The 19,874-nt window shown below is 49.9% G+C and overlaps 1 protein-coding gene across 1 annotated transcript in view; it reads left to right on the forward strand.

The window, feature by feature from the left end:
• The first annotated feature begins 3,420 nt into the window (after window positions 1-3,420).
• Window positions 3,421-19,874, forward strand: part of APCDD1L (APC down-regulated 1 like) — a 49,378-nt gene continuing 32,924 nt past the window's right edge. Inside the window, exon 1 of the mRNA XM_070800665.1 lies at window positions 3,421-3,676. Within this exon, the coding sequence (XP_070656766.1) occupies window positions 3,421-3,676 (256 nt within the window). The remainder of the gene's footprint in view (window positions 3,677-19,874) is intronic.

The raw sequence follows: 19,874 nt of genomic DNA on the forward strand, positions 1-19,874 counted from the left end.
GGATGTTTATTGGGTTATTAGATAACCAGGCCCGGGCACCGTTTCTTTGATCAGACACCCCTGATAACGAGCAGGGGAAACAGACCATTTTACAGCAAGATTTCGTGGGGTGATCTTATCTTCCCGTGGTGCTGTTAATATGCAGGAGGATGAGGAGGTAGGTGTTTGGTGGGGAGGAAAGAAAGAGGCTCATTCTGCAAAGCTCTCCTATTGCGCCAGCCTCGGGCTTTGATTTGGGGGGAGGGTGGGGTGGATGTCTGGCTCAGGGCCCCTCCCTCACACCAGCTGTGGATGGCTCCAGAAAGCCTGCCCTGTGTCCCCCCACTCTTCCCGCAGCTCTGACCACTTGGGAAGACCCCTGCAGTGATCAACCCAGAGAAGTCAGCTCTGGAGGCCGATGGTAAAGCCCACAGACATGACTCATGGCTAGCAGAGTCGAGGCTCAAGAAAGAACCTGCTTCTTCCCCAGACAACCTTATAATTACTAATCATTTCAAATATTCTCGGGTCTGTAGGTACGAAAGGGATCAGGAATAGAACAATTAACACCCTTGCTGCAGCAAAATGCAAGGTCTGGACAATACAAATTTGGGGGGTTAAAAATAAATATCTACGTTTGAAGTCAAGTAAGTTTAGCTTCGGTTCCTTCTCTCTCTTTTGTTAGATCTTATGACCAGACGGTTGTTCAAACACTAATTGTTCATTTTCTTTCTTTTTTTTGGAGTAAAATCTGCATTGAACAGGGAACTTATCTGACCCTGTGCTTCTGTTTTCTCACCTGTAAAGCCAGGAGAGCAGCGCCAGTGGGCCTTGAAGACCCCTCCTAGCTTCTCCCATCCTTCCAAGCATCACCCACTGTTCATGTCGGGCTGGGCGAGTACGATACCACCTATAATTCTCAATCTCAACAGAGGAGTTTGGCTAAGACCTAGGCAGCACTTTGCAATAGGGCTTCCCTGCCATTCCTAAGCTTCTTCGAAGAAAGGGTGTTATCGTATTAATAGAATGGGTTTTCTCATTTAGGAACTTGAAACTCAGAATGGAGCCAAGAGCCCGGTCAGTCAGGGAATCCCATGGAGACACAGAGCATCCCAGACACAAGCAGGGACTAAGGAGTCTGCCACTTTCCAGCTGTGTGGCCTTGAGGCAGTGGCCCAACCTCTCTGAACTCAGTTACCCTGCTCTGTAAAATGGGGTCAACAATACTTCTTATTTCTCATCAGGCTGTCCAGATATAAAGTCTATGCATCTAAAGCACCTGGCCCACACCAAGGTCTCAATGTGGGTATTAGTTGCTCAGTCGTGTCCAACTCTTTGCAATCCCATGGACTGTAGCCCTCCAGGCTCCTCTATCCATGGGATTTCCCAGGCAAGAATACTGGCGTGCGTTGCCATTTCCTTCTCCAGGTTGCAATAATTATCAGCAATTCCTCTTATAAATAAGCCAATATAAATAAATAAGCCAATATAACAATTAGTACATGAGCACCAGGCTTTGCAGGGAAGCTCTGTTTTCTAATAGCAGTACAGTAGGTTCTGAAAGTACCAAATCATAACCCCACGTCGCATCAGCGTAACATCCACCTCCCAAGCCAAACCATTCTTACTCAAAGCCCCATCAGTGAACTGGGACTGCAAAAATGCCCTCAAGCTGGAAGCACAGAAAGTACAGCCTCAAACAGTCAGGGCCAAAAGAGCATGCAGTTTTTTTAAAACTATCCATAATTGTAAATTTTTAAAATTTAAAGGCACAAAGTTGCCACAAACAATCACCGTTATGCAATTATAAATAAGCACACCCCACCCCCCACCCACGTTACCCCTTTCACCGAAACTTAATATGTGGCGCGCGGCCGCTGTCTGCCGGGGAGCTGATGGCATCTCGGCTTCAGCAAGGCCACCTCGAGCCTCATGCTGTTCTCAGCAATCCATAGAGACCAGAAAAAAATGTCATTTTCAGGAAGGGAATTGATCGTTTCTCTCACATTTCCATTTGTGTAAGATCACGCTGTGGCCTCCTTCCACACTTGTCGAGTCTGTTCCTCCAGAGAAAAGAAAAGCTAAGGACATCCCGGGGACGGGGGGTCCCTGGCTGAGGGGTCCCTGGTGGAAGTTGAAGGGTTCCGGAGGCCCAGGGTAAAAAATCAAAAGACGGGGTGCTGTCTACTGACCCCCAGGGCCAAGCAGCCCACAAGTGTGGACAGGTGGGTCTCTTCAGAGGGCAGGTCAGCTGCCTGGACACGCACCCTGGGCACAGACATGTCCCCACGTGCCCAAGTCCTCCCCAAGGGACATCCTCCATCTCTCTCTCTCCCTCTTCCTCCCTCTTTTTCATTCTCTTCTTCTTCCTCCCTTTCCCATCTGCCTTTCCATCTGCCTCTCTTCTCTGCCTTACTTCCTTGTCCCTGTCTTTCTCTCTCCCTCTCTGCCCTTTTCTCTTTCCTTATCTTTCTTCCCCCTCTCTCCTTCTAGCTTCTCTCTTTCACCTCTCGTTTGGTTCTATCTACTCTCTCTTCTTCTTTCACTGTTAAGGACAACACAATGAAAATGGACACCTTGATCTACACATCTCAGCCCCCCACCAACCCCGCCTTCACGACTTTACTTCCATTCTTCTGGTGATCCCCGCAGGTGGGAAGCCCTTCAACTTCCACTTCTCCAATCCAAGTGATTCTGTCGCTTCTTCATTCATAAATCCAATAACTTGGGAGGTTCCTTCCCCAGATGCTACTCCTGTCCTTCAAGTCTTCCCTACCACTGAGGAGCTGCCTGGGGGAGCCCAGGCCCTCAGGTCAGGCCCTGAGGTGGCCTGACCCATCCATCTCCCTCCTCCTTCTCCCAGCTGCCTTGCCTCTGAGCAGCCACCCTCAGCTGACTCACTCAGATGGGGATTAGGGGTGGGGGCAGGAGGAGGAGTTGGGGGTGGGGGGAACCGCCCTGGTCGGCTCCACACTGTTTGCCCAGATGCTCTTTGGAGCAGAGAAGAGCTAATTACAGGGAGCGGCTGTGGGCTGCTGGGCGCCCCAGGTTGGCCACATTCACTGCGCTCCTGCACTCCAAGTTGACGCGACTTTTCCAAAAGTGTCTGGAAGGCCTGAAGAGAAGCCTTGGGGGTCTGAGGGCCCAGTGGGCACAGATGAGCTGCCCCCGACCCCCTTGCCCTTGGAGGGGACAACCTGCATAGGGTTTTGCTTTTGCGGAGGAGCGCACCGCAACGTCTGGCTTGGCCAGGACAAGAGTTTTCGGGAGGCCTCCTGGCTCACTGCAGAGACTTGGTGGGGAGAGGAAAGAACCAGGGCACGGAGGGGGGTCGACTGGGTTCTGAATGGCAGGAGGAGCTGCGCCAGAGGGCTGGGCGCACTGCGAGGCTGTGCGAGCAAGGCCGGGGGCTGTCTCCACCTCTTCTGGAAAGTTGGACCTATGAGTGCGCTGCTCTCCTTACAACTATCAACAGCCCGGGAGGGCGAGCGCGTGCAAGAGCGGAGGGGGGCGCAGGACCCTCGTGACTTCTTCGCAGGACCCCAGCCGGGCCGCCGCTGTCCGAGGCCGCCTGAGAGCCCTGCGCCGGCGCCTCTTCTCCACACAGTGTGGAGGCGCCCCAGGGGCCGTCCTGCCACCCTCGACGGGATGCCGGCTGCCATGCTCCCCTACGCTTGTGTCCTGGTGCTGTTGGGAGGTAGGTGCCACCCTCCCCCCACTGCCTCGCTGCCCGAGGTCAGAAGGGAGGGAGCTGCCATTTGACATTCCTTGGGCTTCCTGGGGACTGCAGTGTGGGCTGGTGAGCCAGGCCGGCAGTTCTGTGTCTCGCGCGCTCTTCTCCAGCCTCACCTGGCCGGGCACCTGCTTCACCTCCAGCCTCCTCCTGGACCCTGTGCTGGGAAGCTGGGCGCGGAACCACGTGCGCGCCCCTCTGTGCTCAGTGCCCGCGAAGCCTGACCTCCAGGGATCCCGAGCCCACTGGGAGCCCCTCAGCAAGGTGCAAGCTCCACGTCACTCAGACCTGGGCTGCGGAATCTGGTCTTGCCCACTGAATCCTAGATGGGCTGGGACTCAGAGCTGCTGTCCTACAGCAGAGCTACAGAAGAAGTGAGGGGAGGGCACAGTGACCCTCACCCCACCCCTCAAATTCTGGTGCCCAGCAGGCTTGGGGTAGGGGGTCAGGGGACCAGACCCCCATAGAGGGGACAGCGTCGTCTCCAGAACTAACTGCTCTCCAGCTGCCTCTTCTTAGAGGGTAGGAAGATCAAAATTCTGTTATGCCCGCTGACCGTGGTGTACCACCATTGGCAAAGATGACAATAGTAATCACAGTGTGCCGGGCTCACCCCCAAGCACCCTCACCTTGTGAAGGATTAAGAATTCTATCCCTGGAGTCAGATCACCTGACTCAGAAGTCCAGATCAGCTTCATATCAGCCTGTGTGAACTTGGACAGGCATGTCCATCAGTTCTCTTAGCCTCAACTTTCTCATCTATCAAATGGGCTCATGAGATCCTCACCGCTGTCTGGGGTTATTGTGAGGGTTACAAGAAGGAGAGCAGGAGAAGCGACTAGCACACTGCCCAGCCCCGAGGTGTCTATCCTGCAGGAAGACACACTGCCCAGTTATCGCTGAGCACGCTTTTCTCCACTTACAGGCAAGGAGCAAAGTCAGGTCTCCCTGCAGCTCTTCAATCAGCCCCGAATTTCTCAGCTAGATATCTGAAGAAGAGATGAGCTGGGTCTGAAGGAAGGTCAAGGGAGGATGTGTAGGCAGTTTGAAGAGCTGCAGATGTATCTGCCAAAAGGGGATGTTTACCTCAGGGCTGGGGCGAGAGGTCACACGGCTGTCCATGGCCAAGGAGTTCTCACTGGGCACAAAAGTAAGTAAGAGTGGAAAGTAAGAGTGGAAGGAAGGGGGCACGGAGGGGAAGGCTGGGCAAAGAGTCTGTGTGCTTGCCCTGTGGGCAGAGAGCTGGGAGGGGGAGAAGGAGGAAGCTGTGTCTTCACCTCTCCTCCTCCCAAGTGGTTCCATCCCATGGGGATGGGACGGGCCAGCCCAGTAGGGTACATTTCCCCAGAAACCTGCAGCCTTGGTCACAGCACAGGGCCGTTGTCCTTGGCAGGCCCCGTGCTTCTGTCACGCCAATAAAATCAGCGCCAGTGTAGCCTCGCTCCTGGCTCTCTGGAGTCCTGCTGCTTCGCTCCCAGGTGACCTCTCGCCACCCCAAGTCAGACAGACTCCACAGGAGAGAAGCCGAGAGTACCCGGAGGCCTGGGTGAACAGAAGGGGCGGCTGTGGAGCCTGCGGTTGAGACCCAGGTCTCAACCTTGGGGTGACAGACCCGTGCGGGCTGCCTTCACAGCTCCTCGCTCTGAGCCGGGCCCCATTTTCCACTGAACCCTTTTCCCAAAGTCCTTCTCACCACTGGCTGCATCACCAGGCAACAAGTTCCTTGTGCTTTAGTGAAAGGAGACAGAACCCTTTTAATCCTTCAGATACTTAGATAATTGAGGTACCTGAGCAGAGGCAAGCCTGGACTTCATGTCTCCAGGTTCAAGAAACTACTGTAGGCACACCAACGGCCCCACCACGGGAATGCACCTTCTCACACACACACACACACACACACACACATATACACCCCACCAGGGTTTCTCAGCCTCAGCACTGTTGATACTGTGGTCCAGACCCTTTTCTGCTGGGGGCCATCCCATGCCCTGGAGGACATGGAACACCATCTTTGGCCTCCACCCACCACACGCCAGTAACAACACCTCCCAGCTATGAAAACCACAAACATCCCCAGAAACTGCTGGATGTCCCCAGGGGCCACGATTGTTCCCCGCTGAGACCCACTGGTGTGGGCAGATCAAATTCAACTTTCAGATGAATCTGTCAAAAATCACCAGGTTAGGTGGATTTTGTTATTCTTGCTCTGAGCAATCAGGAAATCAAAGGCACAGTGGGACCTCAAGAAAAACAACACAGTTGAAGTAGTTTCTAATCTAGACGTTGATTTTTCCCGCTTGTCCACTCTCCCCTGGTCTCTGAAAATGTCCTCCCTGGAGATGACAGGAGCTGGCTGTGGGTGAGGGTGGCTAGTTACCGGCTGCAGCAGACCCTTGTCAAAACCCTCCATCGCCAGATGTGTCTTGTGCCAGTGCAGTGGCTTCCAGCTTTGGTTCACTCCTCAGCAATTTCTGGCTCTTAAAAATCTCCTTACTCAACAATTTATGCTTGAGGGGGAAAATGAAAAACCACAGCTTCTTTTTTTCCCCCTCTCATTTGTATTTCTTTTTTCTAATTTCAGCCCTGCTTTTATCTCTAGCCATATACTTTGCAATGGCAAGTTATCATTTAGAGACAGATTAACTAGGACAAAATCACAGGCTATTCCATAATAAATTACTTGTGGATATGGGGCTCTGTTTCAAAACTAAGAGTGAAAGCTGGGGAGAAAATGAACTTAGTAGATGGGTCCGAAAAATCAAAGGTGAAAGGAGATAGGTAATTGTATTCATTACGTAAAACAAAAAAAAGTTTTTTTGAATGAAAACTTCCTCTCACCGCTTGGATCATTGTGGCCAGCTATTTCACTTGTATTCTGACTGATGCTGGAATCTCCAAAGTCTAAATAATCAGCTCAAGACAAACAGAACAGCTTCGTTGGTCTCCAAACCATCTGGATGGCAAACTAGTAAGAAGCTACGTGTGAAGAACTATTTGGGAAATGTATTGGATACTCACTATGTTCATGGAAGCTGAAAGCCAAAATGAGCCCCTGCTGAGTCCCTTCGCTGTTCACCTGAAATTATCACAACATTGTTAATAGGCTCTACCCCAACGCAAAGTAAAAATTTAAAAAGGCAAAAAATAAAAGACCTGGTGCAGCCAAGTAAATTAATCAATAAAGTAACTAAAAAGAACCCAATGCCAAAAGAGGCCACTGAGTTCAGTTTGAACTTGAGGGCAGTTCAGGCTGAGCTGGGGGTGATCCGGGGAAGGAACTGAATTCTGAAGCTGGTGCCAGAGGTGGCCATGAGTTGTAGCTGGGTGGTAGGCAGTGAGACTGATCCTCAAACCAGAATGGGTTTCAGAAGTTTATTGCCCAAAGCCAGCCCCCGACCCAGAGTGGGGAGTGCAAGGGTCATGGTGAACAGATGTCCCAGAGAACATCAGACCTCCCTGTGCGAAGGGCCACCAGGGGTTCAAGTGGGCTTTGGTTCCCTGGGGAGGCAGGACTAGTCCCCCAGGACCTCCACCTGTGCACTGGGAGGTTGGTCAGTCTTGGCTGAGTTTAACACGTCTTGTGTGCTATGGAGAGCTTGAGAGCAGCATCTTAGGAACTGAAAAGACCCGGGTCCCATCCTGGCTTTGTCACCTTCCAGCCCTGTCACCTATGTCCCCATTAGTGAGTTGGGAATGATGATAGCCCCACCCTCCAGGGATACTCAGTCCCCGCCAGAGCCTCTGTCCTGCTCAGCTGTGTTCACACCCGTGCCTTCTCCTTTGAGCCGCTGTCCGTGGCCCCATTTCCTGTGTGACCCTCCTCCCCGCACACTTCACAGACAGGCTTTCTTCCTCCTCAGAGAAGGTATCACCAGCCACCACCAGGATACAGAAACACTCTGTCAGCCTGTCCTTCAAGCCACGCCCCTTTCCACCGCAGCCTATACACACACACATGCTGTTCCTCTGCTTAGAATACTGTTCCCTGCCCCCAGCCTCCCCTTCATCTGCAGATTTGGATGTAAATCCCTAGTCATGAAATTGCTGCAGCAAAATATGTGTGTAAATTCTCCCCAGAGCCTTCCTTTCTAAGGGCTTGCACAGTCAACAACCTCCATGGAAGGGCTATGAGACCCTTTCCCCACATCCTTGCCAACCTTCATCATTACTTTTCTTTAAAAATCTTGCCAGTGGCAATGCCTGGTTATTTATACTTGCATTCCATCAGTTATGAGTAAAGAAGAATGTCTGTATATAACCCCTTTCATTGACTTTCCTATGACACCTCCAGTAATCTCCTTTGCCCATTTTTATATCGAACTTAAAAAAAATTTTTTTCTCCTTATTGATTTGTTAGTGCTTTTTATATAGAGAGAAGTAGCTGTCTCCCATATACATTGCCATTTTCCCTAGCTTTCTGTTTGCCCACCCAAACTTCCTGAAAGAGAATTTACTCTTTGTTCCTGGTCTCTTTCACATTTATTCCGCTGAAACATGCGAAGGCATGTGGTTTCTAAGCAAAATGTGCATTTTTTCACCCAAGAGGAGAATAGATGGCCAGATAGTCTTACTATGAATGACCACATATGGTGTCTGTGTGTGAAGGAGAAACTGACTTTCCTCGGGGGGGAGAGATACAGCCCAAGCACTATGCTAACAAGCATGTCATAAATGATACCCCATGATTCTTGCAACCTCCTGTGCCATGGGCACCATTCTACAGATGACAGAAGCAAGGCCACACACCCAAGGTCGTCCAGCCGGCAAGCCCAGGGGCTGAGATTTGCGGACCACCAAGCTTCCTGCTTCAGCTGCCCTCTCCTGAGGCAGTTCAGCTCAAAGCTCAGGCAAGAGGCTCCCTGCTCTGCTGCTGCTCGAAAGAACTGGGCTTTTGAGCCAAGTTTGGGCGCCAGGAGATCCACAGGCTCTGTGGCATCTGGGCTGATGGTTTACATAACACGACTTAATGGGGAAGATCGCAGCGCAGAGACCACAGGCATGCTAACAAGAACAGCGTTTTAAATCCCCAATTAAATGTTAATCTGAGAGTTGTTGAAGAGGGAAGGATCCTAATTGTCCATCTGCAAAGGCTGCAGAGCTGCTGGGCTCTGGAATTCGGCTTCCCACATTCAAATTCCAGCTGCTCCATTTGCTGCAGATTACCTCATCCTTCCATGCCTCAGTTTCCTCCTTCATGAAGTTGACTCCAAGGGACCACTGTGAGAAGTCGGTATTACTATCCATGTGGAGTGTTTAATACAGCACCAGGCACACAGCAGGGGCTTGGTGAGGTCACTCACATCACTGTTAAGGTGACAGACACTGCCCTGCAAGGTCCAATCTGGGGAATATGCTATCCTTCTCCTTGTGGGATTGCAGAGGGGGCAACTGCAGGGCAGTCTGGGATGTCAGGAGTGTGGCTGGGGAGGAGGGGTCAAAGAGGGTGATGGACAGAGTCAGAGGAGGACAGGGATGCAAAGTATGAAAAAGGAGTCAGAAGCCTGACTTCCTGCTTTCAAAGGCATGTGGGGGCTTGGGTTGCCTCTGCCTGGTAGTGGACCTGAAGTGCCCATCCAGTGGGTGGGACGGCGCCATGAATTTCAGGAAGGAGGGATGGCGGGGGGGGTCTTTGTGAGGAAAGCTATGACAAACCTAGACAGCGTATTAAAAAGCAAAGACATCACTTTGCCAACAAAGGTCCAAATACTCAAAGCTATGGTTTTACCAGTAGTCATGTATGGATTTGAGAGTTAGACCATAAAGAAGGCTGAATGCTGAAGAATTGATGCTTTTGAATTGTGGTGCTGGAGAAGACTCTTGAGAGTCCCTAGGACTGCAAGGTGATCAAACCAGTCAATCATAAAGGAAATCAACCCTAAATATTCATTGGAAGGAGTGATGCTGAAGCTGAAGCTCCAATGCGTTGGCCACCTGAGCTGACTCATTGGAAAAGGCCCTGATGCTGAGAAAGAGTGAAGGCAGGAGGAGAAGAGGGCAACAGAGGATGAGCCCTGGGTTGGGAAGATCCTTTGGAGAAGGGAATGGTTACCCACTCCAGTATTCTTGCCTGGAGAACTACATGGACAGAGGAGCCTGGTGGGCTATAGTCCCTGGGGTTGCAAAAAGTCGAACAAGACTGAGCAACTAACACACATACCCAGAAAACGGACTTGTGGACACAGTGGGGGAAAGAAAGAGTGGGACGAACAGAAAAAGTAACATCAACATAAATATACTACCGTGTGTAAAATGGATAGCTGGTGAGAAGCTAGTGTATACACAAGAAGCTGAGCCTAGGGGTCTGCAATGAGCTAGAGGGGTGGGATGGGGGAAAGGGAGGAAGGCTCAAGAGGGAGGTGATATGTATATAATTATGGCTGATTTGCATTGTTGTATGGCAGAAACCAACACAACATTGTAAAGCAATTTTCCTCCCATTAAAAATTAAATTTAAAAAAAAGTAAAAAAGTCAACATCCACTGGGCACCTGCTTTTGTTAAGCATTGTAGGAGCATTATATTACTTCTTTACGATTGCCGTATTGTTTGGACACTACAGTCATTGCCATTTCACACCTGAAGAAATGGAGGCCAACGGGCTAGGGTTCCTAAAAAGTTTGCAGACCAGTGAGCTCTTGGTTGCTCAGCAACCATCCACAGCATGTGAGATACCAACCCAGTAAGTCCACACAACTCACTGCTCCCTGGTGGCCCTAAGGTACTAATAGTCTGTCTACATGGTTAGCTCAGGGACCAGGAGACCCATTCCCCATCACAGAGAGGAACCAGGGAAGGTGGGATCCTTCACAAATGCCAGGGAGATCCATGGTGCTACCTGTTGGTCTAATTAACAGTGGAGGGTTTGTCCTGAGTAATCCTCTCCCACCACCCCCTTCTCAAGCCTTCTTCTGTTTGAAGCCAAACTGCAGTGGACAAGTGCTGGGTCTGCCTGCCTAGGTCCCTTGCTCCCTTTTTCTGCTCTAACAGCAAAGTTTCCCTTACTAACTCCAGTTCTGGAGGACTTGTGAGCCAAGGTGCCTCCCCTCCTACCTGGGACACGAATCTCAGGCCTGTGCCCACAGCTATTCCAAGAGCTCAATGTGCATTACAAAATCTGAGCTGCCCTCTCCAAACCTCAATATTAAATTATACAAAAAGGGAGAAGCAAAGCAGTCAATCACACCTAACCCTCTTCTTGCCCCCAAATACGAGTAAAAACAGAGCTCAACACAGAGATGTATTTAGCTTGGAATTACCAGTGACCACAGCAAAACAAAATTACTTGTCCTCTGAAATGTACAATTAAGAGTTGTTTTAACATGTGTTTTTTGGTGGTTGGGTGTGGTTTCTAGATAGTTTGAAAGTGAAGTCTACTGTTTGGTCTGTCAGCTCTAACCGGGTTCAGATGGGCTCCACTTTCCTTAGCAGCAACCCCCAGTTAACTGAAATGAAGACCAACTTGCCAGGGGGTGAGAGTGCCTGGGCTTTTCCAGTTGATGTTTGCCCTTCTTTTTTTTCTTACGATAGTTTTACATTTCGTCTGCCTTTTACAGGGAGGTCAACTTAAAGTAACCAATAAGACCTCAGAAAACTGTTAACCTGGTGATGGAGTGACTAGCTGCATTTTCCTGGTAAACCCCACCCCAAGCCTTCAGGGACTAGAGATGCCTGTTTGGGGCCAATTCAGAGATGTATTCATCTCTGCCACAGTGAAATGCCATCATGCTTAGCAGTGAATTCCTGAAAACTTCCTGATGCTGACTTCTTGAAAACTTGGTGTTCCAGGTAAAGAGCTTAAGCCCAGTCCCATTATATCAGGCTCTACATTATTACTGCTGGCAGGGGCCTCAGGGAATAGAGGTTAGGATACCGAGCTTCCAGAATCCTTTAAGGGCTTCAACAAAACATGGAATTGCTTGGAATTTGCATATTCATCACCACAGAGCTTCTCAGAGTGTTTGAGGCCAGAGCTGCTGGAGTTCATTATTAAGAGGGTGAAACATAGTCCCCTGTTTACACAGATAATTTGCTCAGAAAGTTCTTTTTTTTAAATCCCACTTAACTACAAACTTCTTTGTCTCTCTCCTCCAAATTCTAATTTAGAACGAAATGAATGAATATGCATTTACTATGTTTTTGGATAACTTGGTATAATTTCAACTCCAATGATGGAAACATTTCTTCATTCAAGTATTCTTCAAGGGGTGTTCAGTGGATGCTGACAGTGTGCCAGGCACTGTTCCACGTCTTGGGGACACAGGCATGAACAAAATGGGCCTGGTATAGCCCTTGTGGGGCTTGCCTTCTAATTGAGTGGTGGGGTGGGGTAGGGGAGCGCAGACAATAAATAAGAAACAAGAGAATGACTGATGGAGTGGTACTAAGGAAAGATGGTGACTGGGGAAGTGTGGCTTCCAGAGGAGGTGAATTGAGCTGCGCAGTGGTGTGAGGAAGAGGGGGTGTGATAGAGGACTTGACTAGGTCTGAGGCCCAGGAAAGGAGGTTGAAGATCCCAGAGGTGAGACGAGCTAGAGGGAGGGGCGTCCAGGCCAGGGGACACCATGCTCCTGGGTCACATGTTCTGAGAACACGGGGGCCTGCTGTCTTGGTGGTGGGGTGGGATGTGGAGCAGAACCTCAGGAGACCACGCCGGTGAAGGTCACAGCCAGGGACAGGGTACAGCGGAAGGCTGGGGTTTGGAGAACTCTGCCGGACACAGCAGACACACCAGCCCCACCTGCAGACGAGAAATGAACGTCCACCCAACCTTGGTGACTGCTGCTGAGGGTCTTGACCACAGCACCCAAAAGTGGTCCTGACGCAGGTGAAGGGCGTGAGCAGTCAACGGGGTCTGAAGCCAGGAGGAGGCCAGCCTCCCAGGTGGACACAGGATGGAGATGAGACTCCATAGAGGACAGGGAGATGTGAGAGTGGGGCCCGTGGCCTTGGTGAGGGAAGGACAGCAGCTGGAGGTGACGTCCACCAGGAGGTGATGAAGGTCAGGGCACCCTCCAAGGATGAGAGGTTTTGTCCGAGGGAGGAGGACCTGTGATCTCCAAGCAGTACCGGCTTAGGACCTGTCATCAGGGAGGCTGGCATTCGAGTGGAAACCAAAGTTCTCAGGGATGGGAGGTGTGGGTTTGGCTGGTCTCCACGTCCAAACTGGACTCCACGTCCAAACAGGCAGCCAGTTCAGGCAGACACCTTTGAACTTCCTCCTCCATCCCTCCCAGCCCCTTCAACCCTTTTCCTGGCCAGGTGTGTCCCATCAGCTCCCGCTGGACAAATGGCCTTTCTTTGTGCATGAGGGCCACTTCAGGATAACCAAGGGTGTGAACAGAGTCCTTCTTCCCTTCAAGAAATTATATCCTTGTTAATCAGGAATGCAGTATCTGAAGCCGCACTTAAGCATCGTCTAATAGGTCCCCAATTACTGAAGGGGTGCATTTCGGGGGGGCTGAAATTTCAGCCGCACCACCACCAGTCTGATTATCTTGCTGCTTCCCTCCCCCTACTGAAAACATTTCATTATTGAGCAACACACTTTCGGAGCTAGTTTACATTGTCTTTGCTTGGCTGACCTTATACGCTATTGAGTTGGAAAATGTGGTTTGTATTGTAAGGCCTCTTAATAATTTTTTTTTTTTAATGAGGGACTTTTCCATTGCAAATGAGACAACACCATATTTAGCACAAAGAACGCCTCTGTCTGTTTTGAAACATAATTTTCATTAGCTAGGTTTTTCACCGTAAAGAGGATTTAAATTTTGTTTTAAAAACAGTCTGCCCCCCACCCACCCACCTGCAACACGTATTTCTGTGTATCCCTCCATAACAAAGGTCTAGAAAGACAGGCAGATTGATAGTAATGGTCTGCTGGGAAAGGAAGGAGGTTGAAGGCTGATTAAAGGGAATTCTGCTGCCCTGCCTTATTCCTTAGTAATGCCAATACACTAATAGGGGGTAGACAGAGTCCTGCCTCCACCAGCCCCGCAGGCAGGGGCCCGTGTTATGGGTTGAAGCATGCCCCGCACCTTACCCCCAAAATTTGTATGATGAAGTCCTAACCCCCAGAACTCCATAATGTGCCCTTCTTTTTGGAAAGGGTCTTTACAGAGTGATGGCATTAAAGTGAGGTCATGGGAAGGGGGACTGTAATTCAAAATGGCCGACGTCCTCATAAAGAGGGGAACCAACGTGAGGACGAGGGGAGGGAGTCGTCTACAAGCCCAGGAGAGAAGCCTCAGAGGGAACCCCCCCTGCCACACCTCCACCTGGGACAGCTGGTCTCCAGAGGGAGGGAGAATCCATTTCTGTTGTTTAAGCCCCCGGTGTGGGGGGCTGGGTGATGCTCCCCTGGGACCTAATAGAGTGAGGCATGGGGGTGGGCGGGGGTCCAGCATCCTCCTCCATGAAGTGGGGCATCAAGATTGCCCCGAGTTGGACAACAGGCCCAGCCCCCACCCAAGCAGCTCTCACGCCGGCGCCCCCTCCCCAGTCCCTGTCTGCAGTCTGCACAGGAAGCCAGGCAATTTTGGAGGGATTAGGACCATCGCATCTCACGCACCTGGCCCCACACGGTAACCACGTTTCCCTATTCTGTCCTCGAAAGGCCCACTGAGACCTTAGCACTGCTGGCCAGGAGTCCCACGTCCCCACCAAGATCCTACGATCCCCCTCAGCTGGATCCCCACACGGGCCCCTCCTCTCTTCCGGGGCATCCAGGCCTCAGTGGGGCTTCTCGTAGGCGTGCCCTGCCCTAGGCCCTGCCTCTCCCTCCTCCCCCTCCTCCTCCTGCCTCCCCCTCTCCCCCCTGCCTGCTTCCTGGCCCCCTGCCGGCCCACCCAGCCTCCCTCATTCTGACACCCCTCCCTTCTCTCTGGATATCCCTCTTCGGTCATTTCACAGGCTTCTATCCCTCAAACCAGTGCTGGCGAACGGAAATTAGATGCTGGCCACGTATGTAATTTTTGGCTGCCACGTATTGCACGTGAATCCTAGCTCCTCGACCAGGGATGGAACCCATGTCCCCGAAGTGGAAGTGGAGTCTTAACCACCGGACTGCCAGGGAAGTCCCCATATGTGTAATTTTAAATTTTCTAGTAGCCACACTTTTAAAAGGAAAAAAGAATAAAATGAAGTTGTGTAATTATATAGTTTGATTCAGTGACTCGATGGACATGAGTATGAGCAAGCTCCAGGAGTTGATTATGGACAGAGAAGCCTGGCATGTTGTAGTCCATGGGGTCACAAAGAATTGGACACAACTGAACTGAACTCATAGTTTGATTCATATTTAAAGACATTCTTACTTAACCCAAGATATCCAAAATACTATCGTTGCCACACACAACCAATATTTTAAAATTATTGAGAGTTGGCATTATTTTTAAAATAATGTGCGATAATATTCAAAATTTGGGGCATAAAATTTCCATCAGAAATCATTATATATTTAAGCTTTATAAAATTTACTGTTGAAAAGGAGAGGCACATGCTTACCCAAGTTGATACAAAGCTTAAAAGTGTTCTTTTAAGTAACTGAACTGAATTTTAGTTTTGAAATATAAGCTAGAATCATGTTTCTCAGAAAAGGGGCGTTAGATAAAACTGGAGAAAATCTGAATAAAGTATGTATGGACTTTAGTTAATAATGATGCATCAAGATTGATTATGTAATCATAGTAAGTGTGGGCTTCTTAGGTGGCTCAGTGGTAAAGAATCCGCCTGGCAACGCAGGAGATGCAGGTTCAATCACTGAGTGGGGAAGATCCCCTGGAGAAGAAAATGGCAACCCACTCCAGTGTTCTTGCCTAGGAAATCCCATGGACAGAGGAGCCTGGCGGCTATAGTCCATGGGGTCACAAAGGGTCGGACATGACTTAGTGACTGCAGCACAATGACAACACGCACTGCACTCACATAAAATGCTATTAACAGGGGAATTGGGGCTAGTGTAGATGAGGACTCTCTACTTTCTTCCCAGCTTTTCTGCAATCTGAAACTCTCCCTATACTCTCTCCTGCAGCCTCGATCCCCAGAGGGGTCCCTGTGAGCAGGTCTGAGTTCAGACCTAGCAACGAAAGTGAAAGTTGCTCAGTCGTGTCGGACTCTTTGCGACCCCATGGACTGTACAGTCCATGGAATTCTCCAGGCCAGAATACTGGAGTGGGTATAGCCTTTCCCTTCACCAGGGGATCTTCCCAACCCAGGGATTGAACCCAGGTCTCCTGTGTTTCAGGTGGATTCTTTACCAGCTGAGTCACAAGGGAAGACCTTACACACTTGCAAATTCACACAGTGACTTTTGTTTTTCATATAGTTTGACTTGCCTACCTTTTTTTGTTTCACTCAAAGTAAATCAGAATCTTATTAACATCTCCTCAGTGCCACTCATAAGAAGCCCTTTCCCCTTTCCCTAGCCCCTGATCGCAGACATAGCCTCACCCATCCCTGCCTGGCGCCAGGAAGACCCCTGAGGGGTCCCCTGCTCCCCCACCCCTCTCTCCACTGCAGGCCCATGCTCCCTCAGTTGCTTCTGCCTGAAGCACCTCCAGGGCTCCTTTGCCTCCAATACGGCCCCACCTGCCCAAACCAGCCTGCTCCACCCAGGCAGTCTCCGTGCCCTGTGGGCCCCACTCTCCCTGCAGGCAGAGCTGCAGCTGCAGCAGCTTTCTGTCCTCCCCTTGCCCATTTCCAGCTCAGCCCATCCTCAGGGCCTTTGCACATGCTGTTCCGTTAGCTTGAACTTACTTTCCACATATCATTTCCCCAAACTCCCCTGGACCCCCAGCCAGGGAGCCCTCCTGGCTAGCTTTCCCCTTCACCCCTCAAACCCATCCTCAGCATTTGTTGTGATATTTCATCCCTGAGATTACGTAAACACTATCTGTCCCCACTCACCCAGCACAGCACCCAGCATCCCACCCCCCCCCTCCACTCTGGGGACCCACCTCCTTGCCCCACAGCACACTGTTGATTTATCTGGGATCTGGCTCCCAGGCGGGGCTGTGAACCCCTCCAGGGCACAATGGGTTTTATTCTTCTTCGAGTCTCTCCCACACCTGACCCAGGGTTTGGTGTAGATTATTGCTAAATAAAAGCTGTAATTGCATACACTAAAATTTCTTTTCAGGATTCAGAAAATCAACCTGAACTCATTAACCTCAGGGGTAGCAGGACTGAATAGAAATGCCCCCTTGCCCTCCTCTGCTCATAAAAATATTCATAAAGCGTGAGCGTGGCCACAGCCTGCCTCGTGGCAAGCCCTGTGCTCAGCTCTCCACGGCCCCAGCTCTGCACTCTGTCCCTGTGCCGGAAGTGAGTGATGGGGCTGCATGATCACACAAGCAGTGACCCCAGGGCTGAGGGTCCTGACTCCTGCCAAGGCTGGAGGAGAGCAAGGAGATAGCACGTGTTGTGTGGATGGTCAGGTCAGTGCCGAGGAGACAGGAGACCCTTAGTAAATGCAGCGCATCACAGCCTGGCGTTTGATGTTTGGGGTTACAACAGTAATCACATGCATGGACTGAACGTGGAGTACTTTGCCTGTGTTACCTCTTTCTGCACAGTGAGCCTCTGAACCCATTATACAGATGGAGAAACTGAGCTTCTCCCTCAAAGCCACTAACCTGGATTCCAGCCTGGATCTGCTGGGTCCAGTCTGGGCTCTAGCCACCATGGTCCCTGCCTTCAAGAGGCCTCAGCACAGGGGTGAAGCACAGGTGTGTACTGGGGGCTAGGGAAGCACAGAGGCCCCCTCCTGCTCCCTGGGCAGAGGCATGCCTTCAGTAGGGACGTGATGCACAGTGTGGTTAGATGACACAATGTGATCCCAAGGCCCTGCCGTGCCTTCTTAAGACTACACCCCTTTCACGCACTGATCTGCAAGGGGGCAGCTGTAGACATTCATACACGGGGGGCTATGTGGGTGTCACGCTCTGCTCCCAGTCTTGAAATTCTTAATGCTTTCTGAACAAGGGCCTTGCTTTTTCAGCATGCACTGGGCCCCCAGTTTATGGAGCTGGTCCCAGTGGCCAATGTTCTTGCATGCATCTGTCAGGAGTGGCACGACCCTAGACAGAAGGGTCCCAGCCGCCCCCCAAGCTCAGTCGGCTGAAGATGCCCACGATCCCCAAGTGCTGCACAAACAGCAGTCATCGCTGGGAAGGTGGTAACCAGAACCTCCCTTGTTCCCTCTGGAGACAGTGAAGTGGGGCCACAGGCCAAAGAGGGAATTGGAGGGCAGGCTTGAGACAGGATCATGGGGAAATTGTCACTAAAAAAGTGACATCTGAGCTGAAGGATGAGAAGGAGCTGAAAGGTCCTAAAGAGCATTCCTGGGCCAAGGAGCTGCCAGGGAAAAAGCCCTGGGGTTAGTACAAGCTGGGCATCTTAGTTGTTTCTGGCGGCTGTTACCACATGGCTATTACCATGGACTGGGCAGCTTCAAGCACAGATGTGTTTCTCCCAGTTCTAGAGCCTGGGAGGCCCAAGATCAAGGTGCCAGCAAATTCCATATCTACTAAAGGCCTACTTCCCTATCTGCCTTCTTGGTGTGTCCTCGGGGGGCTCAGGACTTTCTCTTCTTATAAGGGGGCTAATCCCATCCTGGGGGCTCCACCCTCATGACCTCATTTAAAATGAATGTCCCCAAAGGTCCCCACCTCCAAATGCCATTGCACTGGGGCGCAGGGCTTCAGCTTATGTATTTGAGGCAGGCACAAACATTGTCATAGTACTGGGTGTGATTACAAAAAAAAATTGGCAGTAAATCAGTGTGTGATGTGCCAAGTGCTGGGAGAAACTAAGAGAAAGGAATTGCAGGCAGAGACTGGGTTTTGAAGGACTCGGAAATGGGAAGGATTTTAAATAGGTATTCGCTCACAAATATGTTTTTATGACATAATGTTTGATAATTATTAATGCAAAAAATAAAAATAGAGCTTCCCTGGTGGCTCAGATGGTAAACATTCTGCCTGCATGCACAAGATCCAGGTTTGATTCCTGGGTTGGGAAGATCTGCTGGAGAAGGGAATGGCAAGCCACTCCAGCATTCTTGCCTGGGGAATTCCATGGACAGAGGAGCTTTGTGGGCCACCGTCCATGGGATCACAAATAGACACCTGTGAGCCCATCTCTTACACCAAGAACCAGAACTTTACTAGTATCTCTATCCTTGTATATTTCTTTCCTTCCTGAATTTTGTGTTTTCTGTCCCTTGCTTTTTTCAGGGTATGTGTACCCTGAATGTAAGTTTGTTACATATGTTGCTTGTTCTTGAGCTGAATAAGTTATTAGGAGCTGTGCATGGTCTTCTGCACTTTGGTCACTCCCCATTAGGTCTCTAAGTTGTGTGTGCATGCTGTTCTACGTGGCTGCCTGTCATGCTTTTCCACTGCTGTGTTATATTCCAATATGTAAAACAGTCTAGATTATCTTTCTCTTCGTCAGTCTGTTACATCTGTTTTCAGTTTTAGGCTATTACAAGCAAGGCTCTTATACACATTCTTGTACTTGGCACCAGGTACACATGTGCAAGAGTTATAAAATCAGAGTCATGATCTGTTAATGCATTAGGAAACCACACTCGAGGACCCTAATCTGTGCGTTTTCTTAAAGGTTTTGTTTTGTTGCTGCTGTTTTTAGAGAAATACTGATTTTAATTCAACATAATAAAGCAAACTCTAGGCATCATTTTTCAACCTAAAAATTGACAAAACTTTTGAAACAAGAGAAAATTTCCCCCATACTTGATACATGGCTCCAGTTACCAAAAGAAAAATGATGAAAATGCTAAAACATGAAAAGAGAAGCCTAATGTTTTTTAAGTATATGAAAAAACTCCCACAAAACCTGTCAACATTGTTCTACAAAACAGCACCAGTAAGAAAGGCATGGCTGTCTCATGGTAAGAATCAATATTGTTTCCTAAATCCCTTGTTTCTGTAATTTGCATGTGTGAATGCTGCTTGCTGATGTAAAATGGATTTCTGACTGTGAGCACCAGCAAACATTTGTAAAGCCCACTGGTCTCACACTGCAAACTTTTAAGATGCTCATGTATGGGAGTGGTTTTATAAAACACCAGGGTTCCCACTAATCTTTACCTACACTTGCTATTTGGGGAATTCCTGATTTTTGCTCATCTTGTGAGTGTAAAA

The sequence above is a fragment of the Bos indicus genome, chromosome 13 (assembly GCF_029378745.1).
Source record: "Bos indicus isolate NIAB-ARS_2022 breed Sahiwal x Tharparkar chromosome 13, NIAB-ARS_B.indTharparkar_mat_pri_1.0, whole genome shotgun sequence".
NCBI classification, from domain to species: domain Eukaryota; kingdom Metazoa; phylum Chordata; class Mammalia; order Artiodactyla; family Bovidae; genus Bos; species Bos indicus.